This window comes from Stenella coeruleoalba (assembly GCF_951394435.1).
Source record: "Stenella coeruleoalba genome assembly, chromosome: 10".
Lineage (NCBI taxonomy): Eukaryota > Metazoa > Chordata > Mammalia > Artiodactyla > Delphinidae > Stenella > Stenella coeruleoalba.
In genome coordinates this window covers 16,674,935-16,702,789 of record NC_137156.1, presented here as the reverse complement: position 1 = coordinate 16,702,789, position 27,855 = coordinate 16,674,935, and the positions used below count along the sequence as shown (strand labels likewise).

The window sequence follows — 27,855 nt, the reverse complement described above, 5'->3', positions numbered from 1 at the left end:
CTCATCCCTCTGATTCTGATTCTCCCGGAGCCTTTTCACTTTAAGGTCTCTTGTGATGTCACTGGACCCACCTGGATAATCCAGGAAACCTCTTTATTTTGATGTCAGTACATTAGCAAATTTATTTTGAAGTTTAACTTCTTTTTTTGTTAGTTATCTATTTTATACAATATTAGAGTACACATGTCAATCTCAATCTCCCAATTCATCCCACCACCACTTCACTCTGCACGGCAGTCTCTAGGTCCACCCATGTCTCTACAAATGACCCAATTTCATCCCTTTTTATGGCTGAGTAATATTCCACTGTGTATATGTACCACATCTTCCTTATCCATTCGTCTGTCAGTGGGCATTTAGGTTGCTCCCATGACCTGGCTATTGAAAATAGTGCTGCAATGAACATTGGGGTGCATGTGTCTTTTTGAATTATGGTTTTCTCTTGGTATATGCCCAGTAGTGGAATTGCTGGGCCATATGGTAGTTCTATTTTTAGTTTTTTAAGGAACCTCCATACTGTTCTCCATAGTGGCTGTATTAATTTACATTCCCATCAACAGTGCAAGAGGGTTCCCTTTTCTCCACACCCTCTCCAGCATTTGCTGTTTGTAGATTTTCTGATGGTGCCCATTCTAACCATTGTGAGGTGATACCTCATTGCAGTTTTGATTTGCATTTCTCTAATAATTATTGATGTTGAGCACCTTTTCATGTGCCTCTGGGCCATCTGTATGTCTTCTTTGGAGAAATGTCTATTTATGTCTTCTGCCCATTTTTGGATTGGGTTGTTTATTTCTTTTTTTAACACTGAGCTGCATGAGCTGATTATGTATTTTGGAGATTAATCCTTTATCCGTTGATTCATTTACAAATATTTTCTCCCATTCTGAGGGTTGTCTTTTCATCTTGTTTATGGTTTCCTTTGCTGTGCAAAAGCCTTTAAGTTTCATTAGGTCCCATTTGTTTATTTTTGTTTTTATTTCCTTTACTCTAGGAGGTGGGTCAAAAAATATCTTGCTGTGATTTATGTCAAAGAGTGTTCTTCCCATGTTTTCCTCTAAGAGTTTTATAGTGTCCGGTCTTACATTTAGGTCTTTAATCCATTTTGAGTTGATTTTTGTGTATGGTGTTAGAGTGTTCTAATTTCATTCTTTTACATGTAGCTGTCCAGTTCTCCCAGAACCACTTTTTGAAGAGACTGTCTTTTCTTCACTGTATATCCTTGCCTCCTTTGTCATAGATTAGTTGACCATAGATGCATGGGTTTATCTCTGGGCTTTCTATCATGTTCCACTGATCTATATTTCTGTTTTCATGCCAGTACCATATTTTCTTGATTACTGTAGCTTTGCAGTATGGTCTGATGTCAGGGAGCCTGATTCCTCCAGCTCCAATTTTTTCCCTCAAGATTGCTTTGGCTATTCGGGGTCTTTTGTGTCTCCATACACATTTTAAGATTTTTTTGTTCTAGTTCTGTAAAAAAAATGCCACTGGTAATCTGATAGGCATTGCACTGAATCTGTAGATTGCCTTGGGTAGTATAGTCATCTTTACAATATTGATTCCTCCAATCAAAGAACATGGTATATCTCTCCAACTGTTTGTGTCATCTTTGATTTCTTTCATCAGTGTCTTATAGTTTTCTGCATACAGGTCTTTTGTCTCCTTAGGTAGGTTTATTCCTAGGTATTTTATTCTTTTTGTTGCAGTGGTGAATGGGACTGCTTCCTTAGTTTCTCTTTCTGATCTTTTGTTGTTAGTGTATAGGAATGCAAGAGATTTCTGTGCATTAATTTTGTATCCTGCAACTTTACCAAATTCATTGATTAGCTTTACTAGTTTCCTGGTGGCATCTTTAGGATTATATATGTATAGTAACGTCATCTGCAAACAGCGACAGCTTTACTTTTTCTTTTCCAATGTCTATTCCTTTTATTTCTTTTTCTTCTCTGATTGCCATGGCTAGGACTTCCAAAACTATGTTGAATAATAGTGGCAAGAGTGGACTTGTCTTGTTCCTGATCTTAGAGGAAATGCTTTCAGTTTTTCACCATTGCGAATGATGTTTGTTGTGGGTTTGTTGTATATGGCCTTTATTACGTTGAGGTAGGTTTCCTCTATGCCCATTTTCTGGAGAGTTTTTATCATAAATTGGTGTTGAATTTTGTCAAAAGCTTTTTCTGCATCTATTGAGATGATCATATGGTTTTTATTCTTCAATTTGTTAATATGTTGTATCACATTGATTGATTTGCGTATGTTGAAGAATTCTTGCATCCCTGGTATAGATCCCACTTGATCATGGTGTATAATCCTTTGAATGTGTTGTTGGAGTCTGTTTGCTAGTATTTTGTTGAGGGTTTTTGCTTCTGTGTTCATCAGTGATATTGGTCTGTAATTTTTTTTGTAGTATCTTTGTCTGGTTTTGGTGTCAGGGTGATGGTGGCCTCACAGAATGAGCTTGGGAGTGTTCCTTCCTCTGCAATTTTTTGGAAGAGTTTGAGAAGGATGGTGTTAGCTGTTCTCTAAATCCTTGACAGAGTTCACCTGTGAAGCCAACTGGTCCTGCACTTTTGTTTGTTGGAAGATTTTTAATCACAGTTTCAATTTCATTACTTGTGATTGGTCTGTTCATGTTTTTTTATTTCTTCCTGGTTCAGTCTTGGAAGGTTATACCTTTCCAAGAATTTGTCCGTTTCATCCAGGTTATCCATTTTACTGGCATAGAGTTACTTGTAGTAGTCTCTTATGATGCTTTGTATTTCTGTGGTGTCCGTTGTAACTTCTCCTTTTTCATTTCTAATTTTACTGAGTTGAGTCCTCTCCCTCTTTTTCTTGAAGAGTCTGGCTAGAGGTTTATCAATTTTGTTTATCTTCTCAAAGAACCAGCTTCTAGTTTTATTGATCTTTGCTATTGTTTTCTTTGTTTCTATTTCATTTATTTCTGCTCTGATCTTTATGATTTCTTTCCTTCTGCTAACTTTGGGTTTTGTTTGTTCTTTCTCTAGTTCCTTTAGATGTAAGGTTAGATTGTTTGAGATTTTTCTTTTTTCTTGAGGTAGGATTGCATTGCTATAAACTTCCCTTTTAGAACTGCTTTTGCTGCATCCCATAGGTTTTGGACTGTCATGTTTTTGTTGTCATTTGTCTCTGGGTATTTTTTGATTTCCTCTTTGATTTCTTCAGTGATCTCTTGGTTATTTAGTAACATATTGTTTAGTCTCCATGTGTTTGTGTTTTTTACATTTTTTTCCCTGTAATTGATTTCTAATCTCATGGCGCTGTGGTCAGAAAAGATGCTTGATATGATTGCAATTTTCTTAAATTACCGAGGCTTGATTTGTGACCCAAGATGTGATGTACTCTGGAGAATGTTCCATGTGCACTTGAGAAGAAAGTGTAATCTGCTGTTTTTGGATGGAATGTCCTACAAATATCAATTAAATCTATCTGGTCTATTGTGTCATTTAAAGCTTGTGTTTCCTTATTAATTTTCTGTCTGGATGATCTGTCCATTGGTGTAAGTGAGGAGTTAAAGTTCCCCACTATTATTGTGTTACTGTCAGTTTCCTCTCTTATAGTTGTTAGCATTTGCCTTATGTATTGAGGTGCTCCTACGTTGGGTGCATATATATTTATAATTATTAGATCTTTTCTTGGATTGATCCCTTGATCGTTATGTAGTGTCCTTCCTTGTCTCTTGTAATGTTCTTTATTTTAAAGTCTATTTTATCTGACATGAGTATTGCTACTCCAGCTTTCTTTAGATTTCCATTTGCATGGAATATCTTTTTCCATCCCCTCACTTTCAGTCTGTATGTGTCCCTAGGTCTGAAGTGGGTCTCTTGTAGACAACATATATATGGGTCTTGTTTTTGTATCCAGAGGCTGTGTCTTTTGGTTGGAGCATTTAATCCATTCACGTGTAAGGTAATTATCGATACGTATGTCCCTATTACCATTTTCTTAACTGTTTTGGGTTTGTTTTTGTAGGTCCTTTTCTTCTCTTGTGTTTCCCACTTAGAGAAGTTCCTTTAGCATTTGTTGTAGAGTTGATTTGGTGGTGCTGAATTCTCTTAGCTTTTCCTTGTCTGTAAAGCTTTTGATTTCTCCGTTGAATCTGAATGAGATCCTTGCCAGGTAGGGTAATCTTGGTTGTAGGTTCTTCCCTTTTATCACTTTAAATATATCATGCCACTCCCTTCTGGCTTGTATAGTTTCTGCTGAGAAATCAGCTGTTAACCTTATAGGAGTTCCCTTGTATGTTATTTGTTGTTTTTCCCTTGTTGCTTTTAATAATTTTTGTCTTTAATTTTTGTCAGTTTGATTACTATGTGTCTCAGCATGTTTCTCCTTGGGTTTATTCTTCCTGGGATTCTCTGCACTTCCTGGACTTGGGTGGCTATTTCCTTTCCCATGTTAGGGAAGTTTTCGACTATAATCTCTTCAAATATTTTCTCGGGTCCTTTATCTCTCCCTTCTCCTTTTGGGACCACTATAATGCGAATGTTTGTGTGTTTAATGTTGTCCCAGAGGTCTCTTAGGCTGTCTTCATTTCTTTTCATTCTTTTTTCTTTTTTTCTGTTCTGTGGCAGTGATTTCCACCATTCTGTTTTCCAGGTCACTTATCTGTTCTTCTGCCTCAGTTATTCTGCCATTGATTCCTTCTAGTGTATTTTTCATTTCAGTTATTGTATTGTTCATCTCTGTTTGTCTGTTCTTTAATTCTTCTAGGTCTTTGTTAAACATTTATTGCATCTTCTCGATCTTTGCCTCCATTCTTTTTCTGAGGTCCTGGATCATCTTCACTATAATTATTCTGAATTCTTTTTCTGGAAGGTTGCCTATCTCTACTTCATTTAGTTGTTTTTCTAGGGTTTTATCTTGTTGCTTCATCTGGTATATAGTCCTCTGCCTTTTCATTGTCTGTCTTTCTGTGAATGTGGTTTTTCTTCCACAGGCTGCAGGATTCTAGTCAGTTCATTAGCAAATTTAATTCCACCTGCACCCTTAAATCCCCTGCCTCCCATGTAACCTGACATATTCCCAGGTTCCAAGGATCAGGCCATAGGCATGTTTGGGACACTGTTATTCTGCCTACCACAGGCCCTACGGGTGATAATGTTGAGTTGCTGGGTACATACACTTCAGAGAACAACTGCCATCCTCCAGAGAACTGGAAGTTTCCTAATCGAAGACCATGAGAAAGAGCTTTAACTCCTAACTTTTAGATTTTAGATTCTCTATGTGAAAAATGAGGGGTTTCTTTTATTTTAAAAACTAGATCTAACCCTTCCCATTTCACAACTCAGTAACTAAAAACAAGACAGTGAGTTGTAGAGCTGGGATGACTGGCTCAAAGGCTAAAGCAGCATGTAATTTATCTGGGGCTACAGAAAGAGGGTGGAACGATGTGCAGCTCACAAGCAAAAAAGTCCAGGATTTCATAGGTTGGGACAGACTGAATACAGCAATGGTCCCAACTCTTCGTGCTCCCCTAGCTGTGCCTTCGGTCACATAACTGCCTAGTGCTTTCCCTGATCTTGGCCACGTGACTTACTTTGGCCAATGGCATGTTATCAAACATGCCGTATGCCAAGGCTTGGAAAGCTCTTGTGCATTCCTGTTTGCTGTTCCTGTTCCTCTGCCTTTACCATGAGGACGTTTCCAGGTTAACCTGTTGTAGGATGAGACACATGGAGCAGAGCTGATTCATCCGAGTAGTCCCAGTTGTGGCTACCTGCCAGCTGCCAGCTGAATCACCAGGCATGTCAGCAGCCACATCTAGATCAGAAGATCCACTCAGAGACCCCACAGCTGACTGCAGATGTGTGAGTGTGCCCAGTCGAGATTAGCTGAACCCCACTAAGGTTTTGTGGTTGTTATATATGAGGCATTTATAGTGACAATAGCTAACTAATATATAGGATGACCAGATTATTTGGTTCTGCAATCCTTTTTAAGTAAGGGATACACATATATCTCCAGCACAAATATATTCATTCACTCATTCATTCATTCAAGAGACACTGAGTGAGCATTTGCTCTATGCCAGGCACTATTCCAGACATTAAGGACAAAGGAGTGACCAAAGCAAAACAGCTCAGCCCTCATGGATGGGCCTTCCACTGTATTAGCTGGAGACAAAGAAACATAGATATTTGGTATGTCTGATGGTGAGATGTACCGTGGAGAGAAACAGAGTAAGGACAGAGGGGGTACTAGGTGTGACAGATGGTGGGGGCTGCTACTCAACAGAGGGCTCCTCAGGAAGGCCTCATTGATAAGGTGGGCTTCAGCAGAGACCTGAATGGAGGAGAGGACAGACATGATATGTGGGCATCTAACAGAAGCACGTTCCACGCAGAGGGTCTAGCAAGTGGGAAGGCCCTCCTGAGGGAGCAAACCTGCTGTGTTCACATCTCAGGTGGAGCATGGAGGCCAGTATGGCCGGCCCAGTGTGTTCGAGGGGGAAAAGGGTAAATGATGATGTCAGAGAGGCAACGGAGGAGTATGCAAGGCACTAGGCCTTGTAGGCCAGTGCAGGGCCTTTGGCTTCCACTCTGAGTGTCATGGGAAACCCGAGACTTTTTAAAAATATTTCTTACTGTGGTGAGATATATATAACATCAAAATTACCATTTTAATCATTTTTAAGTGTACAGTTCAGTGGCAATTACATCTGCCATGTTGTACAGCCATCACCACTGTCTATTTCTAAAACTTTTTCATCACTCCAAACAGAAAACTCAGTAACTATTAAGAAACAACTCTCCTACCTCCAACCTCTGATAACCTCTAAGCTACGTTCTGGCTCTACAGACTTGCCTATTCTAGATCTTGCATACAAGTGGAATCACATAATATTTGTTCTTTTGTGCCTGACTTATTTCACTTAGCATAATGTTTTCAAGGTTCAGCCATGCGGTAGCATGTACTAGAACTTCACTTCTTTTTAGGGCTGAACAAAATTCCATTGTATGTATGTATCGACGTATCAAAGACATTTTGTTTATCCAGTTATTTGCTGATGGACACTTGGGTTGTTTCCAGCCTTTGGTTATTGTGAGTAATGCTGCTATGAACATTGGCATACAATACAATTGGCAACAAACAGAGCGAGTATCTATCTGAGCGCCTGCTTTTAATTCTGCTGGGTACATATGCTGGGTCATATGGAACCCTAGATTTTGAGCACAAGAAAGACATGATCTGATTTTTATAGAGGGTAGAAACAGGGAGACCAATTAGGCAGATTGATTGTGTTTATTTTCAGATTATATAGTACAGAGCATGGAAAAACCACCTCCTACAAGAATATTTAAAAGAAAAAGCTGTAGCAAATAACACTATCCCACACTATGGATACTTTGTGACTGGTCAGAGGAACTGACCTCATCTGAAGGACAGCAGAAAAGAAATAGCACTCAAAGTCAACGAAAAGGGGAAACTTAGAAACACGATCACAAAGTATTTATTTTAGGTAACTATACTTTAAAAAACGCTGTTGTTGGTTATAAATATGACTGAAAAGACCAATGACCAACTCCTCTTCTCACGGTATATATGTCGTGGATGCGATATTAGCATCTCGGTTAACTAGGCCCAAATAAATCCTCAGTGATCATCACCATGCCACCAACTTCGTACCGCATAGTCACTGATCACTTCCTCTGTGCCAGTACTGCTGAGTGCTTCCCATGCATCATCTCACTTCATTGTCAGAACTACCCTATGGAATAGATTCCATTATCCCCAATTTATAAAAGAGGAAACATACCTTGAGATGGTAAGTGAGCAGCCAATGCACATAGTTGTAAGGGATAAAACCAAAATTCCAAAATCTATACAGTAAGACCACAAAGTTTATGTGCTTGAGGGATACTCTATTCTTTCAAAGTGGATGTTTGCAGGAAAGAATCCCTGGGAGCCAGGGGCCTCTAGAAGGAAAATACTGACCTTGATAAGGTAAATCTGCAACAGTTTTTGGCTTTTTTTTGTCCTTTGGACTTCTTTCTCAAGTGGTGGCAAATCTGAAAGTTACTGGATCCTATTTTTATAGGTTGACTTCCTACCAGATAACTGTTGACTTGACACATGGCTTGTACATTTATGTTTCTCAGTAATTTTATAGAATTACACTGGGGAGATTGAGGGACAGGAGAAAATTTATTTCTCCAAAGCCCTTTAAATTTCAAACATGGCAAACTATGTTAGAAAACAAAGATATTCATGGTTCTATTATTTTAGGCACAACTCAAAGTTAGTACTCTGAATATGACAGGAGAAATAGGCTGAAAATTCATGGTTAGAAGCATGCCTGGCTCTAAAAGTACTCATCCCTACAGTTCCCACGAAAAGAATTTAAATTTGCAAGATTAACATCAGTTTAAAAAGAGGTTTTTGCAATCTGCTTATCAAGATGTCAAATGACTTCAAAGAGCAGGTTGGGTGGCTTGACTGTGATTTTTTTAGCCTTTAAAGAATATACTAAGAATGTCCTAAGTTGAAGTAATAGACGATATCAACCTATCACGTACTGTCAACCTCCCTGCCTCTGGTCAAGAAACCCTCTATTCCACCCTGCGTATCAGTGACAGCCAAGTTCATTCAACAAGTATGTACAGAGTACCAGCTCTGAGCCAGGCACTGTGCTATGGCCCGAAGCTGGTGGTGAACAGAAGAGACAGGGTGGCCCTGCTCTTGTGAACTTTTGTTCACACAGGCTACTTTCACTGTTTTGCTCGTGCTCAAAAACGTGCCAACATGCATGGTAGAAACTTCTAGTATTCACCCATATCTTCTCTATCTTATTTATACAGAAGTATGTACTTCCCAAACTCTTGAAATTGGGTGGGGCCACGTGAATAGTTCTGGGCAACAGACATAAATAGAAATATCCTGTGCCACTCCTGTGCAGAGGCAGTGAAGAGCCTGGTTCTCCAGATTGGCAACCTGGGTCCCTGAGTGCCTGGGTGGAGCAGACAATCCCTGATGCCAGATGTGCTGTAGTATGAGTAGGAAATAAACCTTTCTTGTGTTAAGCATGGGATTTCAGGGTTAATGTGTTACTGCAGCACAGCCTAAGTTATCGTGGACTAATACATGTGCTTTGTTGTATAATGTGCTACTTTACTTCAAAGCCCAGAGGGCCCACTCTTCACAATGAACATTATTTTACGCTTGCTCCCAATTGCCCACATCTGCTTACAGATGCCCAAGGAAAGCCAGATTTATTCCTTGCATTCACTTGCCTCATGTTCCTTTTGCACTGAGAAAAATCTCCTTCTTCACTTCCCTGATTAAGTCCTTCTCACCTTCCAAGTCCAGTTCTAATCCCATCACATCCACGAAACCCTCTGTAGTGGGAACTGTGTGAATACTCTCTTCACACTGACAGTCTCCACGCTGTAAATCTCACCTCACTAACACAGATTCCAAGAAACACTTCCCATCCTCCTTTGTCCCTAGGGTACAAAACCTGAGACCCCGGTTCTCCACACTCAGATGCAACAGGTCTGAGACCTGGATTGTGAAGTAAGCTTCACGAGGAAGCAGTCAGGGCTTGGGGCTTCTAACTTGCTGGGGCAGGAGGGGCGGAGGTCACATATCTTACCAGCAGCTTCTACGTGGTTTGGGTGTTATTGTCAGAAAACTCAGCAAAGAGTCTGCTCCACAGCCCTAATTATTCTGTGGACGATCCAGTATCCCTTTCTAAACCCCTTTCTGTTTAAACTAACTGAGCTGTTTTCTGTTGTCATCAAAGAACCCCGACCTATACATTCCCTGATACCCCAAGTCTACAGAGGTCTCCTATCTTCCTATCTCTTATGATCTGATGTCATTCAATTTAGCACTTTACATATTACAGATTTTGTTTTACAAGCACCTGTCTTCTCTTCCCAACTACAGTTCCATCTCCTTGAGGGCAAGAATCACACCTTAAGACTGCTGGTCCCAAGCAGTGCTCGGCATAGTGCTGGGTCTACTTTATGAATTGATCGGATGACCATATAATTTATCATCCAAACCAGGGTACTTCGGAGAATGGAAAATGGACACTATTATTAATTATACCAGGGTAACAGGTATAAACCAGGGCCATCCCAGACAAACCGAGACATATGGTCATACTTTGGCACTGGTAATTGATGCCTGAGTAAAAAGTCTGAAAAGTAACGTAGTCAAAATGAGAGAACAAAAGAGCAATTCTGGACACCTTAGATGTGGTAAGAATCATCTATAAAACTTTAATCACCAGAGCAGTGATGTCACATCGGGCAGCTAGTGCACCCACAGAGGACCCTCTCTCTCACCCCAATCCCTCCCAAAAAGGGTCACAGCAGAATAGCAGTACTACAAGAAGAACATTCAGACTAAAATCTCCTCAAAGGCCGAGACCTTATTCATTATTTCCATCTCCAATATCTAGTCCGGTGCTTAGATAATATCATGTTCAATAAGTACTAAAACATATCCTAAGAAGCCAGGCATTACCTGCATGTTCAGTCTGAGGGTAATTCAGGCTGGGGGGCCTCATTCTTTTCTCTCGCCCCAGCCATTCCTAGCTCCGGGAGTCTGCCTGTTGCCTTGCCTCAAGCTCCCTCTACCCGCTTCTCTGACTGTGGGCCAAGAATGCAGAGGAAGGGGAAGTGCCTGCCCAATCCCACCCTATGGTGTCTCCTTGTGAGTGCGCACAGCCATATAAAGAACATTTCATGGGACTTCCCTGGCAGCCCAGTAGTTAAGACTTCACCTTCCAGTACAGAGGGTGTGGGTTCGATCTCTGGTCAGGGAGCTAAGATCCCACGTGCCTTGTGGCCAAAAAACCAAAAACATAAAACAGAAGCAATATTGTAACGAATTCAATAAAGACTTTAAAAGTGGTCCACATCAAAAAAGAAAAAAAAAAAAAAGGACACTTCATGTGTTCTAGCTGCTCTAACCCAGGCCAGAATAATAAAAGGAGGTAATACAGGTAAAAAGCCTCAACACCAAGGCACATACTAGAGGCTCACTAAACAGTAGCTGTTATTATTGTCATTGAGGCACAATTAGTTCCTTGATGCATGCAATTCCCCTCACCTCTGGAGGGGGAAAATTATCGTCAGTGATCGTACGTTAGTGATGCAAGTGAAATGAAAGCTAATTGTTTAGCATCAGCTCGCTCTGATGATACCTTGAATGGTACTCAAATTGGTGCATGGAAGGTACTGCAAACATACTGAAGACCTTTTGAACTGACATAATCACACAAGTTCAGCTGTAATGCCCAGTAAAATACAGCTCAGGGGCATAGAATAAAAGCTGTGTATCTAGACTGTGAAACCCAAATACGTCCTAATGGATCTGCAAATGGAACTAATTAGAAGCCATATGAAAGGAAGAAATGGACTAAATATTAGATGTGCTACAGTTTTAATTGTGACAACAATTTAACATATGGGCAATGAAGAATTCAGTATTATATAAAGTTAAAAAGGAAAAAAAAAACCTAGGAAAAATTGCTCGGGATTGGAGCCAGTATCTTGGGGGTGGAAGGAAAAGTCGGAAGGAACACACCCTCATTTACTTCTAACACGGTTAGCTGATCTGTTTGAAATTAGATCCACTTTCAACTGTTTTAACTTAATTGTTAAGCCATTTCTTAACCTCATGAATGCAGTTTTCATGCGCTTTCAAATCTGGCCCTGAACTAATAGACCCTTTCACTTCAGTAGTTTTGGAAATGAATGTTAGATGGAGAGGAAAGCATTTTAACAATGCTTTTCGAAGGGTCAAAGCTCTGAAAATATAGTATAGTTTGTACATAAAACTCAGTACACCTGAATATCCTGCTGGCCCTGTGTCTGGTAATGAGGCAAGCCATGCCACCCTTTAAAACTTCTGCTTCCTTTCTGAGGGCAGCTGGCTATGTTGGTGCTGAGCTATCTAACTGCTCAAGTGAATCCATTATTAGGATCAAAGTCCCAACAGATGAGAAACAGGTGGCAGCCAGGCACCCTGGGGCAGTCTTCCCTTCCCTTGTGAGAAACAGCGTAGGTCCAGGTCTCCATTCTAGAATATTCTCCTTTAAAAGGGGGCATAAGGAATAAGAGGAAGAAGTGCCTGTCAGTAAGAACAGCCAGTGCTGTAAGACTGTTACTGAGCCTCTTTCTGTGAATTTGTCATTCTCACTGTGTGGAAGAACCCCTAAATGAATCTGGTTTCATTTGCCATTTTGTAGGAAACCAATGGGTGACGATCACATTTGAAATGAGAAAAGATTATGCAATTTTTACCTTCATTGCTTAAAGTAAAATGATGCCCTAGCATGTATCACAAATTAATAATGATAATTATTATTAATTATCAGTAGCCAACATTTACTGTAACAGTAGCTGACATTTCTTGATTGCTAAGGCATTTCCATGTAAATCCTATGAAGTGGGTACTATTACGTCCCCCATTTCCAGAGGCAAGAACTGAGGTAGAGAGAGGTTGAGTAACTTGCCCAAGGTTTAATTCTTGTGGTGAAACAAGGATTCAAACGCAGGTGATCAGAACCCAGAATCCATGTTCTTATGTGCTATACTGTGTTGTATAGTGACGACCAATGGAAGCAAAGTACCACTTAGAAAGTTAAAGTAAAAATATTAAAATAGAAGTCAGTAAATCACTGATTTTTAAAGGTATACTTACTGAATCCCTTTATCAAATATTAACATATGTACTATGCACTGGGCACACTGTCCACATTATCTAATTTAATCTTCTGCGAATTAGTTATGCCCGTTTTACAGATGAAGAGACCGACTGAAGAAAGTGTACTGTACAACATCACGGGAATTGTACTTGTAATCTGAACCCACACCTGACAGGTTCCAAACCCCGAGCTCTTCTCACAAAGCCACCCTACCTCTTCTTTTTTAAAAGCAATTCTCTATGACTAGGAATAAAACTAATAAGAGGAAAACTTTGGAATAAAACTGACTACTTTTAAGTTTAGAATTAGGAGAGAATTTTCTTCTTCTCTCTCTTCTGTCAGGCACAAAATAGCTCTGACTTCTTAAGTATCGATCCTAGAAATGGGAGGATTCAAGTGATTTGTTATAACATGGGCCGTAAAAGGAGAAAGAACCTCAGCAGTAAATCTGCTTAGTCTTTATCAAGCAGCAGTAGCGCTCACATGCCCATGTATTCCTAAGGCAAACTCACAACTCGAACCACTTTTAACAGAACACAGAGAAGATGATTAATACTGTCCATTTTCTCATCATTTTTTTTCTCTCCTTTTTTGTACCTAGTGTAAGCTTCTCTGTTACATAAAAGGAAACAGCTGTCTAGAAGTTGTCAAATAAGACTCCTGCAACTCAAAAAGGAAAGGCAGTATAGGCCTGGGATTAAAAACCCAGGCTTGATCCCACACCCATCAGGATGGCTACTACCAAAAAACCAGAAAATAATCAGGGCTGGGAAGGATAGGAAAGAAACTGGAACCCCTGTGCACTGCTGGGGGGAATGTAAAACGGTATAGCCACTGTGGAAAACTGTATGGTAGCTCCTAAAAAAGTTAAAATTACCATGTGATCCAGCAGTTCCACTTTTGGGTATATACTCAAAAGAATTAAAAGCAAAATCTCAAAGAGATATCTGTCCAACCACATTCACAGGAGCGTGAGTCACAACAGCCACAAGGTGGAAACAACCCGAGTGTCCACTGAAGGATGAATGGATAAACAAAATGTTGTGTAAATACACAATGGAATATTATTCAGCTTTCAAAAGGAAGGAAATTCTGACCCATGCAGCAACAGGAATGAACCTTGAGGACATTACGTTAAGTGAAAGAAACGAGGCACAAAAAGACAAATACTGCTATGATTCCTCATATGTGAGCTCAGAGACAGAAGGGCAGTTGCCAGGGGCAGGGCTGAATGAGTTGTTCAGTGGGTACAGGCTTTCAGTTTTATAAGATGAAACAAATGGGTTCTGCAGATGGGCTGAACAACTTGTGAATGTACTTAACACTACTGAACTGTGCATTTAAAAGTGGTTTAGATGGTAAATTTTATGTTATATATGTATTTTACCACAATTCAAAAAGAAGAACACAGGCTTGGAAATTGGTAAGACCGGGAAATAAATCCTGGCTTGCCTCTCCCACCTTCTAATTTTGTGACTTTGGATAAGTTGTTTTTTGTTTTTTTTGCGGTATGTGGGCCTCTCACTGTTGTGGCCTCTCCCGTTGCGGAGCACAGGCTCTGGACGCGCAGGCTCAGCGGCCATGGCTCACGGGCCCAGCCGCTCCGCGGCATGTGGGATCCTCCCAGACCAGGGCACGAACCCGTGTCCCCTGCATCGGCAGGCGGACTCTCAACCACTGCGCACCAGGGAAGCCCTATGCTCCTGTAGGTCTAGGAGCCAGTGCTCTCTATAAGGTAATTCTGTCTGTCTTTTCTTTGACCAAAAGGGTATTGGGTTTCATACAGGGTAATATTATTCAACTCAGGTGCTAGAGCAATATAGAGTTTCAGGTATTTTGTTTAACAGCCTAAGAAAAATCATTAGAAACATTCACTGAATTTCTATATACAGTTAGGCAGTAACCATCAAGATATATTGCTAAGTGAAAATAGCAAAAGTATCCACCATTTATCTAAGAAGAAGGTAATAAAAAGTATGTAATATATATAAATGTTTACATTGTTAAGACAAACCACTGGAAGAATAAACTGAAAACTAAAACAAACAAAAACAGTTCCTTAAATAAGTAAGAAAGGAAACAGGGTGGAAGCGACAGGAGTAGTAGAAGGTGGACTTCTCAGAACACACTTTTGTAGGTTTGATTTTGCAAAGTATTTTACATAATTATGAAACAAAATTAAGTGTTAAAAGTTCAAAGAAATGGAAAATGAATACTCCTACTTATGTATTGATTTGTTGGTATAACTATATGGAGAATTAGTTCAGGTGCCTTTAGGACCATTCTTTGCCTGTACGTCCCTAGTGGGATGCACTCTATGAACAAAACCAGTGGAAAAACCACCACCACCACCTAAACTGCTTTCAGTAATCATATTGTTGGTGATAGCGTTGGTATAGTTATTATTAGGCAGTTACGTGAATATTATAGGATAAAGCAAATGAATAATTACGCTGTGTTACTGTGAACTGGGATGGAAGAAAGAAGTTACAGGCGCAGGACAGAAAATTTCAGAATTTGACCTGGATGGGAGCATTAGTATGAATTGAAAAAAAAAAACGGGGGGGGGGGGAGTTTTGTAGCTCCACCTGCTGAAAGGTATAAATATAATGACCAATTAAATAGCCCACACTGTAGGCTCTAAATATCATTTGTTTAACTAAAAGAAACCAAGGCTCCTTAGAGACATGGCTGATTCCAGGTCTGGAGCAAAGAATGAGCCTAGAACATCTTGTCACATCAAAAAGCAAAGAAACTATCAGACTTCAGGAGCTGTGTCAAAGGAGTGAGGAGGTAATTTGAAGAGCTTCCACTCTCCAAAAACGCAGCTACTTGAGCACCAATTAAATATAATAACTGCAATGGATTAAACCATATCAAACATGCGAAATCCATGAGTTTATAATAATACTAAACAACCCCTCATTGGCTACTTTTGGAGGATGTTACAGAATCAACTCAAAGTTTTAAAACTGGTCAACAGAGAGAAAGACATCAAGCCTTTATCTCACCTTTCCTGTCAGAAATGTACCTCAGGGTAAACAAAAATGAATAAGGCAAAGTTTCTCTTCGTGGAAGTGCTTTTAGCTAATAAGTGAGGAAGGGAAGACAGAATTAGAACGCCGCATTCTGAAACCCCTAATGACTCAATGAATCTAGGCAGTGCTCATCAACCACTGACACATAAAGAGAGACAACCAGACATTCTACGCCTCATAATGGAAACGCACAGCATCACACAAAGTAAGCTTGTCAAAAACTCAGACCTGAATCTGATTAAGCCTCTAAATCTAACTACCAATGTATAAAACAAGTGGGGAACAGAGAAGCCTGTATCAGAGGATACAGTTAGCAAATTCCAAACTGTGGGAAATGCTGCAGGACAAACAACCTGGTTTCTTCTACAAATAAACTGCAATACAAAAAGAGAAAAAAAGAGAGAGAAAAGGGAACACCTATAGATTAAAAGTGACTTATAAGACATACTAACTAATTGCAATGAGTGGACCTGATTTGCCTTCTGATTCAGACAAACTGCTTAAAAAACTGCAAAATTTGAACACTGTGTTGACATGAACTGGATAAAGAATTGATGCTAATTATTTTAGATTTGATACTGAATTTAAAAGGAGTCTTCATCTTTCAGAGAGATTTTCTGATATATACCCTGATGAAATAAAATGGTAAATGGGATTTTCTTCAAAAGAATCAGAGGGGGATGGGGGTGAATAAGAGCAGAGATGACATAATTGTTAAAGGTGAGCGATAAGTACGTGGGATAATTATACTAGTCTCTCTACTTTCGTACATGCTTGAAATTTTCTGTAATAGAAATTTTCCAGAACAGAGTTAAAGCAAAACCGCTTTCTGGTCCTGCTCTTTGATGACGGCTCTCAGATGATTTTTCATATTATCAAATAGTCATGGATCTTGGTACAGGTGACACTAGGTCCTGTTTACCCAAAGTTTTTCTTCAGATAGAAAGCCTGAACAGCACAGTAATTTTCCAAGAAACATGAACTGTATAAAAAGATCATCACATTAAATTGGATATGTTAACACAGATTTAGGTTCCACGAGAGAACATGGTAAAAATATCATGTTATTAACATCGTAAAGCTGTTTTTCCCCCAAGTTCCTACTCTTTTGGCCCTTTTCACTAAACATACTGTTTTCACAAATATCAAACACTCCTTCCCAGTTGAGAATCATTTTCCTGAAAGAGGGGCTCTCAAACCTCAGCCTGCATCAGTATTACATGGACAACTTGTTAAAAAACAGATTACTGGGTTCCTTTCCCAGAATTTCTGGCTCAGGTCTGAGCTGGGGCCCAAGAATTTGCATTTTAACAAGTTCCCATTTATTGCGGATGCTGCAAGTCTGGGGACCACACTTGAGAATCACTGTCCTGGAACGTCTATGAAAATTTATGTGTCCCCTGCTTCCTCCCATCTCTTCTTCCTCCTAAGAACAAAGTTGCCTGACAGTTTCCATAGAAGAGGGCATGATCTATCCTTTCTTTGATTTATATTTACCCCTTTGAACTCTACAATGCCTTCCATTGGATAATTATTACATAACCTTTCTCTGAAATTAATTACCCTTCAATGATATTTGTTTTAAAATGTTCCCTATTAGGTTAGAGGTGGCATTTTGGCTGCCACCTTCCCTAAAAATAACCAGACTAATTTTGGCTCTCTATCCTACTCTCCCCTTCCTCTCTTCCTCCATCCCTCTAACTGAACTGAAAAGAGGAATAGTTAATAACCATAAAAAGATATTACTATATGCTGTTTTTATTAGAATATAATTTCTGAGAGGACAGTAACCTTTTGACTTTACTATAGCTGTCCTTTCCCACCATGTTATGGGCATTTATGTAACTATTATTATTTGAAAATAACAAGGCCTGATTTTTATTAATATTTACAGAACAGAATTAGAATTCAAAGCCCTGCCACAGGGTATGCAGTCAATCCATTTTTTTCAAATGAAATATTTCAATCACAGAGTCTTAGAGACAACCGAGGTCCAGGGAACCTAAGTGATATACAAAAGGTCAAAGGGTCTGTTACTGCAAATGCCAGAATCCTATAATCCAGATCTCGTAACTCCTACCCAGCCTGTGCTTCTCCCCCTAGTCTGTTGTACCTCTCACCAGTTTTATCAAGAGAGGTCAACGGTGCCTAAAGTGAGACAACGTAAGTCCAAAGTAGCACAGGGATAAATACTTAAATAATAATCTTAAAATTCTCAATTAAGGAAATACACTTACTATGGAAAATAATTTTTTTTTACACAATATTTTGCTTTAGATGCTTTGGCCTTTCTAGGTTTCTTTACAAAGTGTGTATGAGGAGGTTATTACTCTAGAAAAACTCAGAAAAAGCCTAGAAAATTTAAGAAGATAGAAATTCTGACGGGATTGGTGTCTCTGGCACTGAATAAATTACCCTAATAGATCACCCCCACTCCAATGCAATGTGCACTGCGTGATCACAAGACCAAAGTTGATAGTACCACGGTCATCTGCAGAGTCTGCTCTTTCTAGAGAAGCTAGATTTGGGGGAAAGGGAAAATAACCACTTAGTAACTATTTACTACGTCCCCAAAATAGTTTTAGGTGGTTTCCATACACTATTGAATACATTCCTTTCAACAACCCTATGAAACAGACATTATTGTCACTTTTAACAGACTAAAGCTCAGAGGAGTCACAGGCCTAGGGTAAACTGGCAAGTCCAGATGCAAACTCAGGTGTAACTGCTTCCAGGGCCACACTTCATCCACAGAGTGAGGCTCACTGTTTCCACTGAAGAGTTCCGGCACCTTTATCAGTACTCAAAGACTCAAAATGCCTGAGACAGGATTACAACCTCTATCATTTACTTCTAAATCCTATAAAAATGGAAGCTGTTCTCCTGCTGCTTAATTTATTTTTGTTCATATCATTAGCAAAAACAGTTGTAACACCAGGACAAATTCATTAAGGAAGGATTTTTGACCCCAAGTTAGGCATATCTTTAAAAGCGGGCAAATAATGAAGCGTAAAGCTATGTTCATTAATTTACATGAAGTCTTAAATGGTGATAAAGGACTTGCCTGACGTTTCCCTTAATGTAAATGCCCAAATCAATATTCCTAACCCTTTGGCCTAAGGCATGCAATCAAACTATAATTCTTAGAGGCCCAGAAGGGCCAGCAGTCAAATGACCTTTATCCTCATCTCACCTATAGGGCTTTTGGGTCACGCGGCTCAGAGGAGGGCTGTTGAGAGAACTGGTGACACCATTTCCCAGGCTGGAGGGAGGCAGAGGAGAATGGAAAAAGCTGCTCATAGGATTTAAATGGGGCTCTGCCCCTTTAGAAAGCAACACTACAGTTAAGGAACAAGTGAAAGGGCACTGCTTTTCCTTATTTGTGTATTATTAATGTGATGTTTTAAAATACCACCCTTTTCTGGATGGACCTAGAGTTTGTCATACAGAGTCAGAAAGAGAAAATCAAATACCGTATGCTAACCCATATATATGGGATCTAAAAAAAAGATGGTACTGAAGGACCTCGGGGCAGGACAGGAATGAAGACGCAGACATGGAGAATGGACTTGAGGACACGGGGAGGGGGAAGGGGAAGCTGGGACGAAGTGAGAGAGTGACATGGACATATATATACCACCAAATGTAAAATAGATAGCTAGTGGGAAGCAGCTGCATAGCACAGGGAGATCAGCTCGGTGCTTTGTGACCCCCTAGAGGGGTGGGATAGGGAGGGTGGGAGAGAGACACAAGAGGGAGGGGATATTCGGATATATGTATACGTATAGCTGATTCACTTTGTTATACAGCAGCAACTAACACACCAATGTAAAGCAATTATACTCCAATAAAGATGTTAAAAAAAAATACCACCCTTTTCAATAGGCTTGCATGAAGGAATTAAAGCAGGCAGGGTCTTGAAATAATAATTTGCCCACCACTGCCATTTGTCATAAAATCCTTTTCACTGTGGCGATTTAAAATCAACCTTGTAAAACACACTGTGAGGAAAAACATAAAAAAAATTTTAAAAGCCACTTCCTTTAAAAATTTCTGAAGTCGTAGTTAACATGTCAAAAGCCAAATCTCTAGCAATATAATTTAAATGCTGGATTTCACTGTTCCTTCCGGGCCATCCATCCAAAGCCCCACGTATGATGTATGATTTTTTTCTAAACAACAGCAAACATTAATGGTTATGCTTATCAAGTGTGAGAGTTCACTCCTGGTTGAACAGGATGACACACTTGGCAGGGCTTTGACAAAGGCTGGCCTACGTCATTCCATAATCAGTCAGATGGCTATACACACGGATTCTTCACACGTCCTCGTCAAGCTCATGAGAGGTGTCGCTCACGTTTGGATTCCAGAGTCCACCACCACAATAAGCGAGAATACAGATAATATGAACTTCTTTGTCATGATTCCTAAAGCTTAATTAACATGCCCTTGACATTTCTTTTGAGTGAAAAGATAATACATATATTAAAACAATTTTAGAATTATATAGCCAGATAAATATCACTCATCATTGTTCTGAATGTTAAGTCATCGCTATATACTTTTTGGGGGAGCACTTCACAATTGTGCTGAAGGAAGGACATCAAATGATGCTTAGAAATGTGACACACATTTTCATTTCACACTCCATCAGCTTTTACAGCTGTAGCTCAATGAAATGTAAGAGAGAGCTTGGCAAACAGCCGTATTTACCAAGGTATAAAATAGGGGTCAGGTTACTTTTTTATAGAAAGAAAAAAATGTTTAATTTTCACTCCACATTACTCAAGCAGATATTCAGCTAACACCCTAGAGAAAGGCACCATAACCACATATACTGACATGGTTTAATGCCTGTTTAACTGTATGTAGGTTTTTACTATATTACAAACAGCTTTGCAAAGCACAAAAATTATCCTTTCCTTACCCCCTTCCACTGAGGATCTACTGACACAGAAACATACTGGATCAGATCATCTTCCGTGTTAAATCTTTCACCTGAAAATAATGGCTTTTGCCCTCTGTTTCTAGCCTAGAAGCAGAAACAGCTTATTCCCTTCACAGGCAGAGAAGCAAAGCTATAGGCATCAGCATAAATGCATCTTTCTAATTCAGATTTCAATCTGTCAGAAAGGATTAAAGCCTCATGCATACCTAAAAAGGGAACTATAAATGATAACAGAAACATGGTGGGAAATCACTGTGCTTCCAGAGCGGCTGTTTTACTAGCAGGGTAGAGAGGAAAAGCATCTTCTACTCACCTCTGTTAAACCTGAGACTTCTCCTTTTGCTAATGGTTTGCTGATGGATGGCGCGTATACTTTGGCATCTGAAACCGGCTGCCCTTTCATAAAATGTTTTCCTGATTCATAAACGTTCACTTCGACCATTTTCCCCATGAATGTGGGGTTCTTTGGCACTAAAACCTTAAAAAAAAATGAGAGAAGGCTTAATTTTTAAAACTAAAATTTTATCTTAGAACAGCTTTAGACTTACAGAATTATTAAGATAGCACAGAGAGTTGGTATACCCCAGACGCAGTGCCCCTCTTATTAACGTCTTATGTTGGTATGATACATGTGTCACAATTAATGAGCCAATGTTGGTGTATTACTATTAACTAAAGTCCATACTTTATTCAGAGTTCCTCACTTGTCCCTTAATGTCCTTTTTCTCTTTGGGGATCCCATCCTAAGTGGGCTCTATCTTCCAGATGCTCAAGGACCTGGGGATCTAGCAGGAAGGGAAGGCATTTCTGGGAGGGGTAAGGGGTTATAGACAGCGCTTTCTCCTTGTGGGATGCCTGTGGTCCGAGGGCACGTGGAAGGCAGGCCTGGAACCGCCCGAGGCATCCGCCAGTCACTCTTGGACAGGCCTTTGATATCCGACTCTTGGCTGTCCCAGGCAATGAAGAAAACTGGGACAACACTGATGAAAGCTTTATACTTTTAATACCTTCCAAGTTTGCTGTCAGAGTCAGGATTTGAGCAGCCACTTCAAATAAAGGCCCGCATGTCTGGGTGCATATGTGTGTGTGTGTGCAAGTGCACATGTGTGTGTGTGTGTGTGTTTTGGGGGAAGAGGAAGAATATTTCAAAGCCACCTTTTCAATATCCCAAACCTTGGTGTTTGGAGCTAAATGACTCCTTTAACTGATGGCTGCCATTCACTTCTTTCGTTCTGTTATGAAAAGCATGTACTTGTTAGTTCTGCCTCCACGTAGAACCAGCTCCTCTGAAGGGTACTTGGGCTGGCTCACAGGAAACTGTCAGATGGTCCCTTTCCACGAGCGATTACTGACGGAGGTACTTGTTTACCTCGAGCAAATGTTTCCCCTCCTCTTGGACTTACAGGTAGTTTGTATGTATTATGTCTCCCTCACACTTCTATTTCAGTACTGGAGCTCCTTGCCAATCTTTTCAAGTCATAATCCAAAATAAACAGACTAATTCTAATCCAGCAATACTTTGATATCTAGATACAATCTTCTGGAAGTCATCTTTTTTTAGAAAAATAATTCCTATGAAATCTTTGATATGCTTGGTTTTAGAGACCAAAAAAAAAAAAAAAGAAAGAAAAATCAGATGAGAGCCAGAAGTTCCACAGCCAGTTTCTCCGAGAGGCAGAAACGGATCTTGGTCTTTCTGAGTCTGATTTTTTTATGACCACTGAGTACACTGCTTCATCAAAGTATAGGAAGAAAGGTCACCTGGGTGGTGGATTACTCGCGGCAAGCAAATGGACTAAAAAAGCTTTAGTATCAGGATATGAAAGCCCCTTTAAATCAGTTTTTATAAAACAAGAAAATCTCTAGAGCAAACTATCCCTGGGAGATCTGGTACTATTCTCGGGGAAAATAACTCTCCTTGATCTGCTGTCTTGATCTGAATGAAGGGCTCAGTGTTTTTTTCCCTCCGGTTTTAATAATTGGAAAAAGCTCGACTGCTTTAAATTGGAGGAAACAGCTAATGAGACATGCCATCGCCTTTAAAATGAAGGGGAAAAAAGTTCCCTGCTGAGGCGAAAACCCAGATGGCAAGAGAAAGGAGAGGAAAGAGGCAACCAAGATACAATCAAGCTCCTCCCGAGGGCTGAGCAGAAGTTTGGCCTGAACAGGAAAATGGCTCTCTGGAGTCAATTACTGAGGTGGAGAACGGGGAAGAGACAGACTCAGCTCAGACATGGAGTGTTCGGAATCCATCCTCAGCTGTAGTCTCTACTGGGGACTGAACGGGGCACATTCGGTCTGGGCCATGAAAAGCTCCCCCACTTTCCCTGAGGACCCAGTGCCCAGTCTGTGCCCCATGCTGGAGGCCCTTCCGGCTCCGGCTTCCCTGCTTTCTAACATGGGCAGTCGGCTTCCCTCGCCCATCCTTTACGTGACTTGCCCAGGCTGGCCTGAAGAGCCTTCCCAAGCCGTGACCCACAGAAAAAAATTTCACTTGTCATTTGATGAGAGTAGGAAAAAAAAAAAAGAAAAGTAGGAAAACTCACTTGATATTAAGAAAAGCGAACACGATCCAGGGATGACCCATGAAATCCCTGTGCCCTTATGAGGGTCTCTCACCAGGAGGGGCATGTTACACCTCCTCCTTGGCCCTTCCCAGGGTCCATGGCCCCCGAAGGAGGCACTGTTTTCTTCAATCGCTTTTGAATTGCTTTACCACCTGGGGTAATGGAATCCCAAATGCTAAAACAGAAGTCTGGTTGCTGGTGGGGCAAAGCACGCGACTTTAACGGGCAGGGAGTGGGAAGCCTTTCAGGTTGGCCTCGAAGAAAACTCTCAGAGTGAAGTTGGTTTGATCCTTATGCTGGTCTCCAGAGTTGTTCACCCAACTTGAGTTGAGTCCAACGAACAGACTCCTTTCCCTTTGCCCCCAGCGTTTTTTATCAATGTGGAAGTTAAAAAAAAAAAAAAAAACCCAAAAAAACAAAACACCTGAAACTAAACAAAACTAAGAAAGCCAACCAACAGACCAACCAATCAGAAGCCTGTGTGAGTGCTGTGACAGGGACAGGAAATCCCTGCCCTTCCAGGCTGATGTCGCCGGCACAGACATCCTTCCTGTCTTCTGGACAGAACTTTCCCCTCCACGTTGCCAGGCTGTGGGGATTTTGGCAGTGAGAATTGCCTGTTCCAAACTCCGCAAAGCTAGAGGCGGGTCCTGTCAAAGATGAATGGGGACTAAAACACACTTATTCCTTCGTATAGAATGTTCTGGAGATGAAGCCACAGAGATAAGCCCCATGTCAGCCTGGTTGGCTTGATGCTACAAAATAGCCTTCCCGCGACAAGATTCTACACCTCCCTCCCCCCCCCCCCGCTTTAAGTCTCTTTCGCTTAAATTGATTTACTTTTAGAAGTCTTTCTCATTTTGGAGAAACTCTAAGAACGTGGGAGTATCTCTTACCTGCTCATAGAATCGATTGTGTGCAACATAAAACTTGGAATCAAAAGATTCTTCTGTGACTAACACTTTTTGTCTCTCACCAATCTGTGGAGAGAAGGGGAGAAAAACAGGAGAGATCAGGGCAAACACCTGAGCATCCAAAAGAAATGCCAACCCAAATAGTTATGGGCCGTAAGTCGTGTCTCCTTGAATTTAAAGTAGACTCCAGATTGCCAGCTACTTAACAGCCAATGCAAGAGTCACTGATTCAAATGTTCAGAAAGACATTATTATCTATGTAGTAATATCAAATTAGTGTAGAACGGAATCTTATTTTCTTACAGAACTATGAAACAAAACTTGATCTTATTTCCTTCTTCAACGTAAGTTAGATAATTAGAGGCTTCTAAGACACACAAAAATCTTCTAAATATCACTTTGTTTTTCTTGAAACAAAGTTGCAAAACAAGTCAGAACAAGCTGCTTCTAATCCAAATTCATGAAAATATTTTGGCAAAATATGAAGTGGTAATAAACATTAATTTGAGTTACGAGGGGTGCAACACTAAAGAAAATGCCTTAAAAACTAGTCATTAAGTCCCCATACCTAAACATTTCACACGTTACACGCAATTCTGAAATTACTGATTAATTCAGTTATTTACTTGTTATATACGTTTTCTCTGTCACGGGCAACTGTCTCTTTTTTGTTGCAGGCATGACCCCATATTCATTTTATTTTTTTAAGAGAAAGACAGCAAAAATAGGGGACTGTTAATTCTCTACAGGATCTATATTTACGATCTAAGCATGCATTTTTAATAACCAAGAAGTTAAATCAGCCAAAACGTTGGTTAAAGCAATGTGACCATTTTAAAACAGTCTACTATTTCCAACTTTATTCTACTGTGAAATGCAACATTTAAAGTATCATTACTTTTTTTTTTTTACAACATTGTCAAAATGTCTGATTTAGCAAACCAGCTGTATTGGATGATTGTGCCTGGAATCATTTTTGCCATTGCTACTTGATAAATACAACCCTCTACGTTAAAGCACATTGGCAAGATTTTTTAAACGAAATCCCTATTCTCATATGTAGGGACCTGTCACCATGTTCAGGCAGTTACCACTTAGGCAACATAAACACAGCTGCACTAAACAGACCACCTAACAAAAAGATAAAAACAAAAACACCAAACTCTTCTGTCCATTATACAATGCTAATACCTAAATACACCATAATTTGCTCTTTTTCACTCTCTCATTCAAATGTAGCTCCCTTAGCCGAAGGTTGTAAGGTCTCTAGGATACTTATCAAACACTTAACTTAGTTCACTCCTTGAAAACCAGTGAAAAGTTCCCGCACTATTGTCTCTTTTAAAGATCAAGGAGAAACAAAAGAACTACTCCCAGCTTCTACTTTGAGCTTTAATGGCCCTGTTTATTGAAAAAGACTGATGAATATTGGGTTTCACTGAAGTATATTCTTCTGGAAGGAAACTTAGAATGTTTGCACACATTTCACAGTGCGAGTTGCTTATAACTTAAGATAAGTATCTGTCAATGGTTCTTAAGGAAATCTGCAATTACACTTCATCTAACACTAAGTTTTCAGGAAATTAACCACAATACGAGAGAGCAGAGCCACTGAAAACATATGCCGCTTTTTTCCTCTTGTTGGAATTAATGTGGACAGTTGTAGCAATCGTCTTTGGGCTATTCCATTTTATCTGGAGAGAATAACGATGACAGTAATATATACATATTGAGTTAGAAAGACTTGCTATGTTTATACAGTAGAGGGCAGGGCTTTCGATCAACCATCAGAGAACTATTTGTATGTGAGTATTTAACTATTATTTGCCAAAGGGATTCAGGAGAATTGCTATGGGCAGTAATTTATAGTGGCAAACACCTCTCCAATCACCCTTTTGGTCCCCTCAACTGTGGATTTTGTCTCATTGGTGAGGCTCTTGAAGTTCCCCAGAGGCTGCTGAGCACAAATGAGCATAAGCAAGATAGGACTTTGATGAAGAACTGATGCAGTCTATCCCCAACCCCTAAAAAATCCAACAAAAACAAATGCTCTACGCACAACTTTTTTTAAAGAATGAAGTTGCAATGAAGTGAATGATCAAATATGACCTTTCAGAGAATCAACTGTTTCAAATAACCTTAAAAACAACAAGGGGGGCTTCCCTGGTGGCGCAGTGGTTGAGAGTCCGCCTGCCGATGCAGGGGACGCGGGTTCGTGCCCCGGTCCGGGAAGATCCCACATGCCGCGGAGCGGCTGGGCTCGTGAGCCATGGCCGCTGAGCCTGCGCGTCCGGAGCCTGTGCTCCGCAATGGGAGAGGCCACAGCAGTGAGAGGCCCCCCCCCAAAAATAAAAATAAATAAATAAAAACAACAAGGAAGTTAAGGGATGGGGGGTGGGTTTCAGCTGGAACTCTGGAAGAGGCAACTTTGCCTTGGTGACAATAAGGAAACTTACGGGCCAAACGTATTATTAGCCTCAAATGTTTTTTTAAATGAGTCACCTCCTTACTCTCCAAGTGTTTTCTCCCCAGCCCCACTCAATAACCCAGTATGGTTAAAGACCACGTAACAAGATTTAGGATAATCATCCTGATTTACCTAAGAATGCCTCTCCTATCCAGCAAGGAAGTCCTGTTCTCAGAGGAAAAAGCAGGGCTTCAGAAGAAAAAGGGCCACAGGTACCCTTGGGCCACTAGGACTACAGCCACCCAGCTTTCTATTATGCTAAAGGCAGAGCTAATCCACTAAAGCAGGGGTCCCCAGCCCCTGGGCCACGGACAGGGTCGCAGAGCAGGAGGTGAGCGGGGGCCGAGTGAGTGAAGCTTCATCTGCTGCTCCCCATTGCTCGCATGACAGCCCCCCAGTCCGTGAAAAACTGTCTGCCACAAAACTGGTCCCGGTGCCAAAAAGGCTGGCGACCACTGCCCTAGAGGGACCAGTTTGCCTTAGAGAATGATGGGTGTACACTGTGTCTTCTCTGAGATTCTGCAACATGTACTCTCTGCTGACATTCTGCTGAGAAGGCGGCTTCCTGGGCTACTCACCATCCCTGTCAGAACCTTCCCTAACAGCTGGAACCTCTGGCAGGAATGCAAGGTTACATCACTGGCTTAAGACAAGCCCTTTGAAGAGGAAGTTAACAACAAGATTGCTTGAGTAATTAAAAAAATGAACAAACTCCTGAGTTTATAGAATATATATATTTGTATACATACACACACACACACACACACACACATATTTTGAGAATGTAGAGGAGGTTGAAAATAATGGTTTCCATAAGCTTTGTGACTGGTAGCACAATATGGCTGTTCAGCAGGGATGATTAAGATGCAAGTGGAACTGTAAACCCAAAGAATGGTCGGTCGGTCTGGAGGGTGATTTTAAGATAACTGGAACATTCAAGCACAGGAAGAAAGGGGGAAGTTATTTGGAGGGAGAAGGAATGGTCAGAAGCAGGAATGCACAGTTCTAGCAGAGCCCAGGGGAGAGGAAGAGGAAGAAGGTTTATTCAACACCATCAAATGCCACATATTCAAACTGGACAGTAGGGTGAGAGGACATGGGTCTGGGTAGATTATTTTTAAGGTAAAAGAGATTTGGCTACATTTTGGGACTTTGCTTTCCTCATAAAAAAAATGAGAGTTTGGAAGAAGTGACGTGGAGCTGGGGAGACGTGAGCAGGGCTGAAGAGGAAGTAGA

The 27,855-nt window shown here is 40.5% G+C and overlaps 1 protein-coding gene across 11 annotated transcripts in view; it reads right to left on the bottom strand.

Moving 5' to 3' along the window:
- CDKAL1 (CDKAL1 threonylcarbamoyladenosine tRNA methylthiotransferase) overlaps positions 1–27,855 on the bottom strand; it is an 819,912-nt gene that overhangs the window by 180,548 nt on the left and 611,509 nt on the right. For all 11 annotated transcript variants that reach the window (XR_013830328.1, XR_013830329.1, XR_013830330.1 and 8 more), the window contains 2 exons: positions 24,135–24,218; positions 20,985–21,149 (listed from right to left, as the gene is read on the bottom strand). Coding sequence is in view for 8 of the 11 variants with exons in the window: in XM_079935371.1 (XP_079791497.1) it covers positions 20,985–21,149; positions 24,135–24,218 (249 nt within the window). In the remaining 3 variants the exon portion in view is untranslated. The remainder of the gene's footprint in view (positions 1–20,984; positions 21,150–24,134; positions 24,219–27,855) is intronic.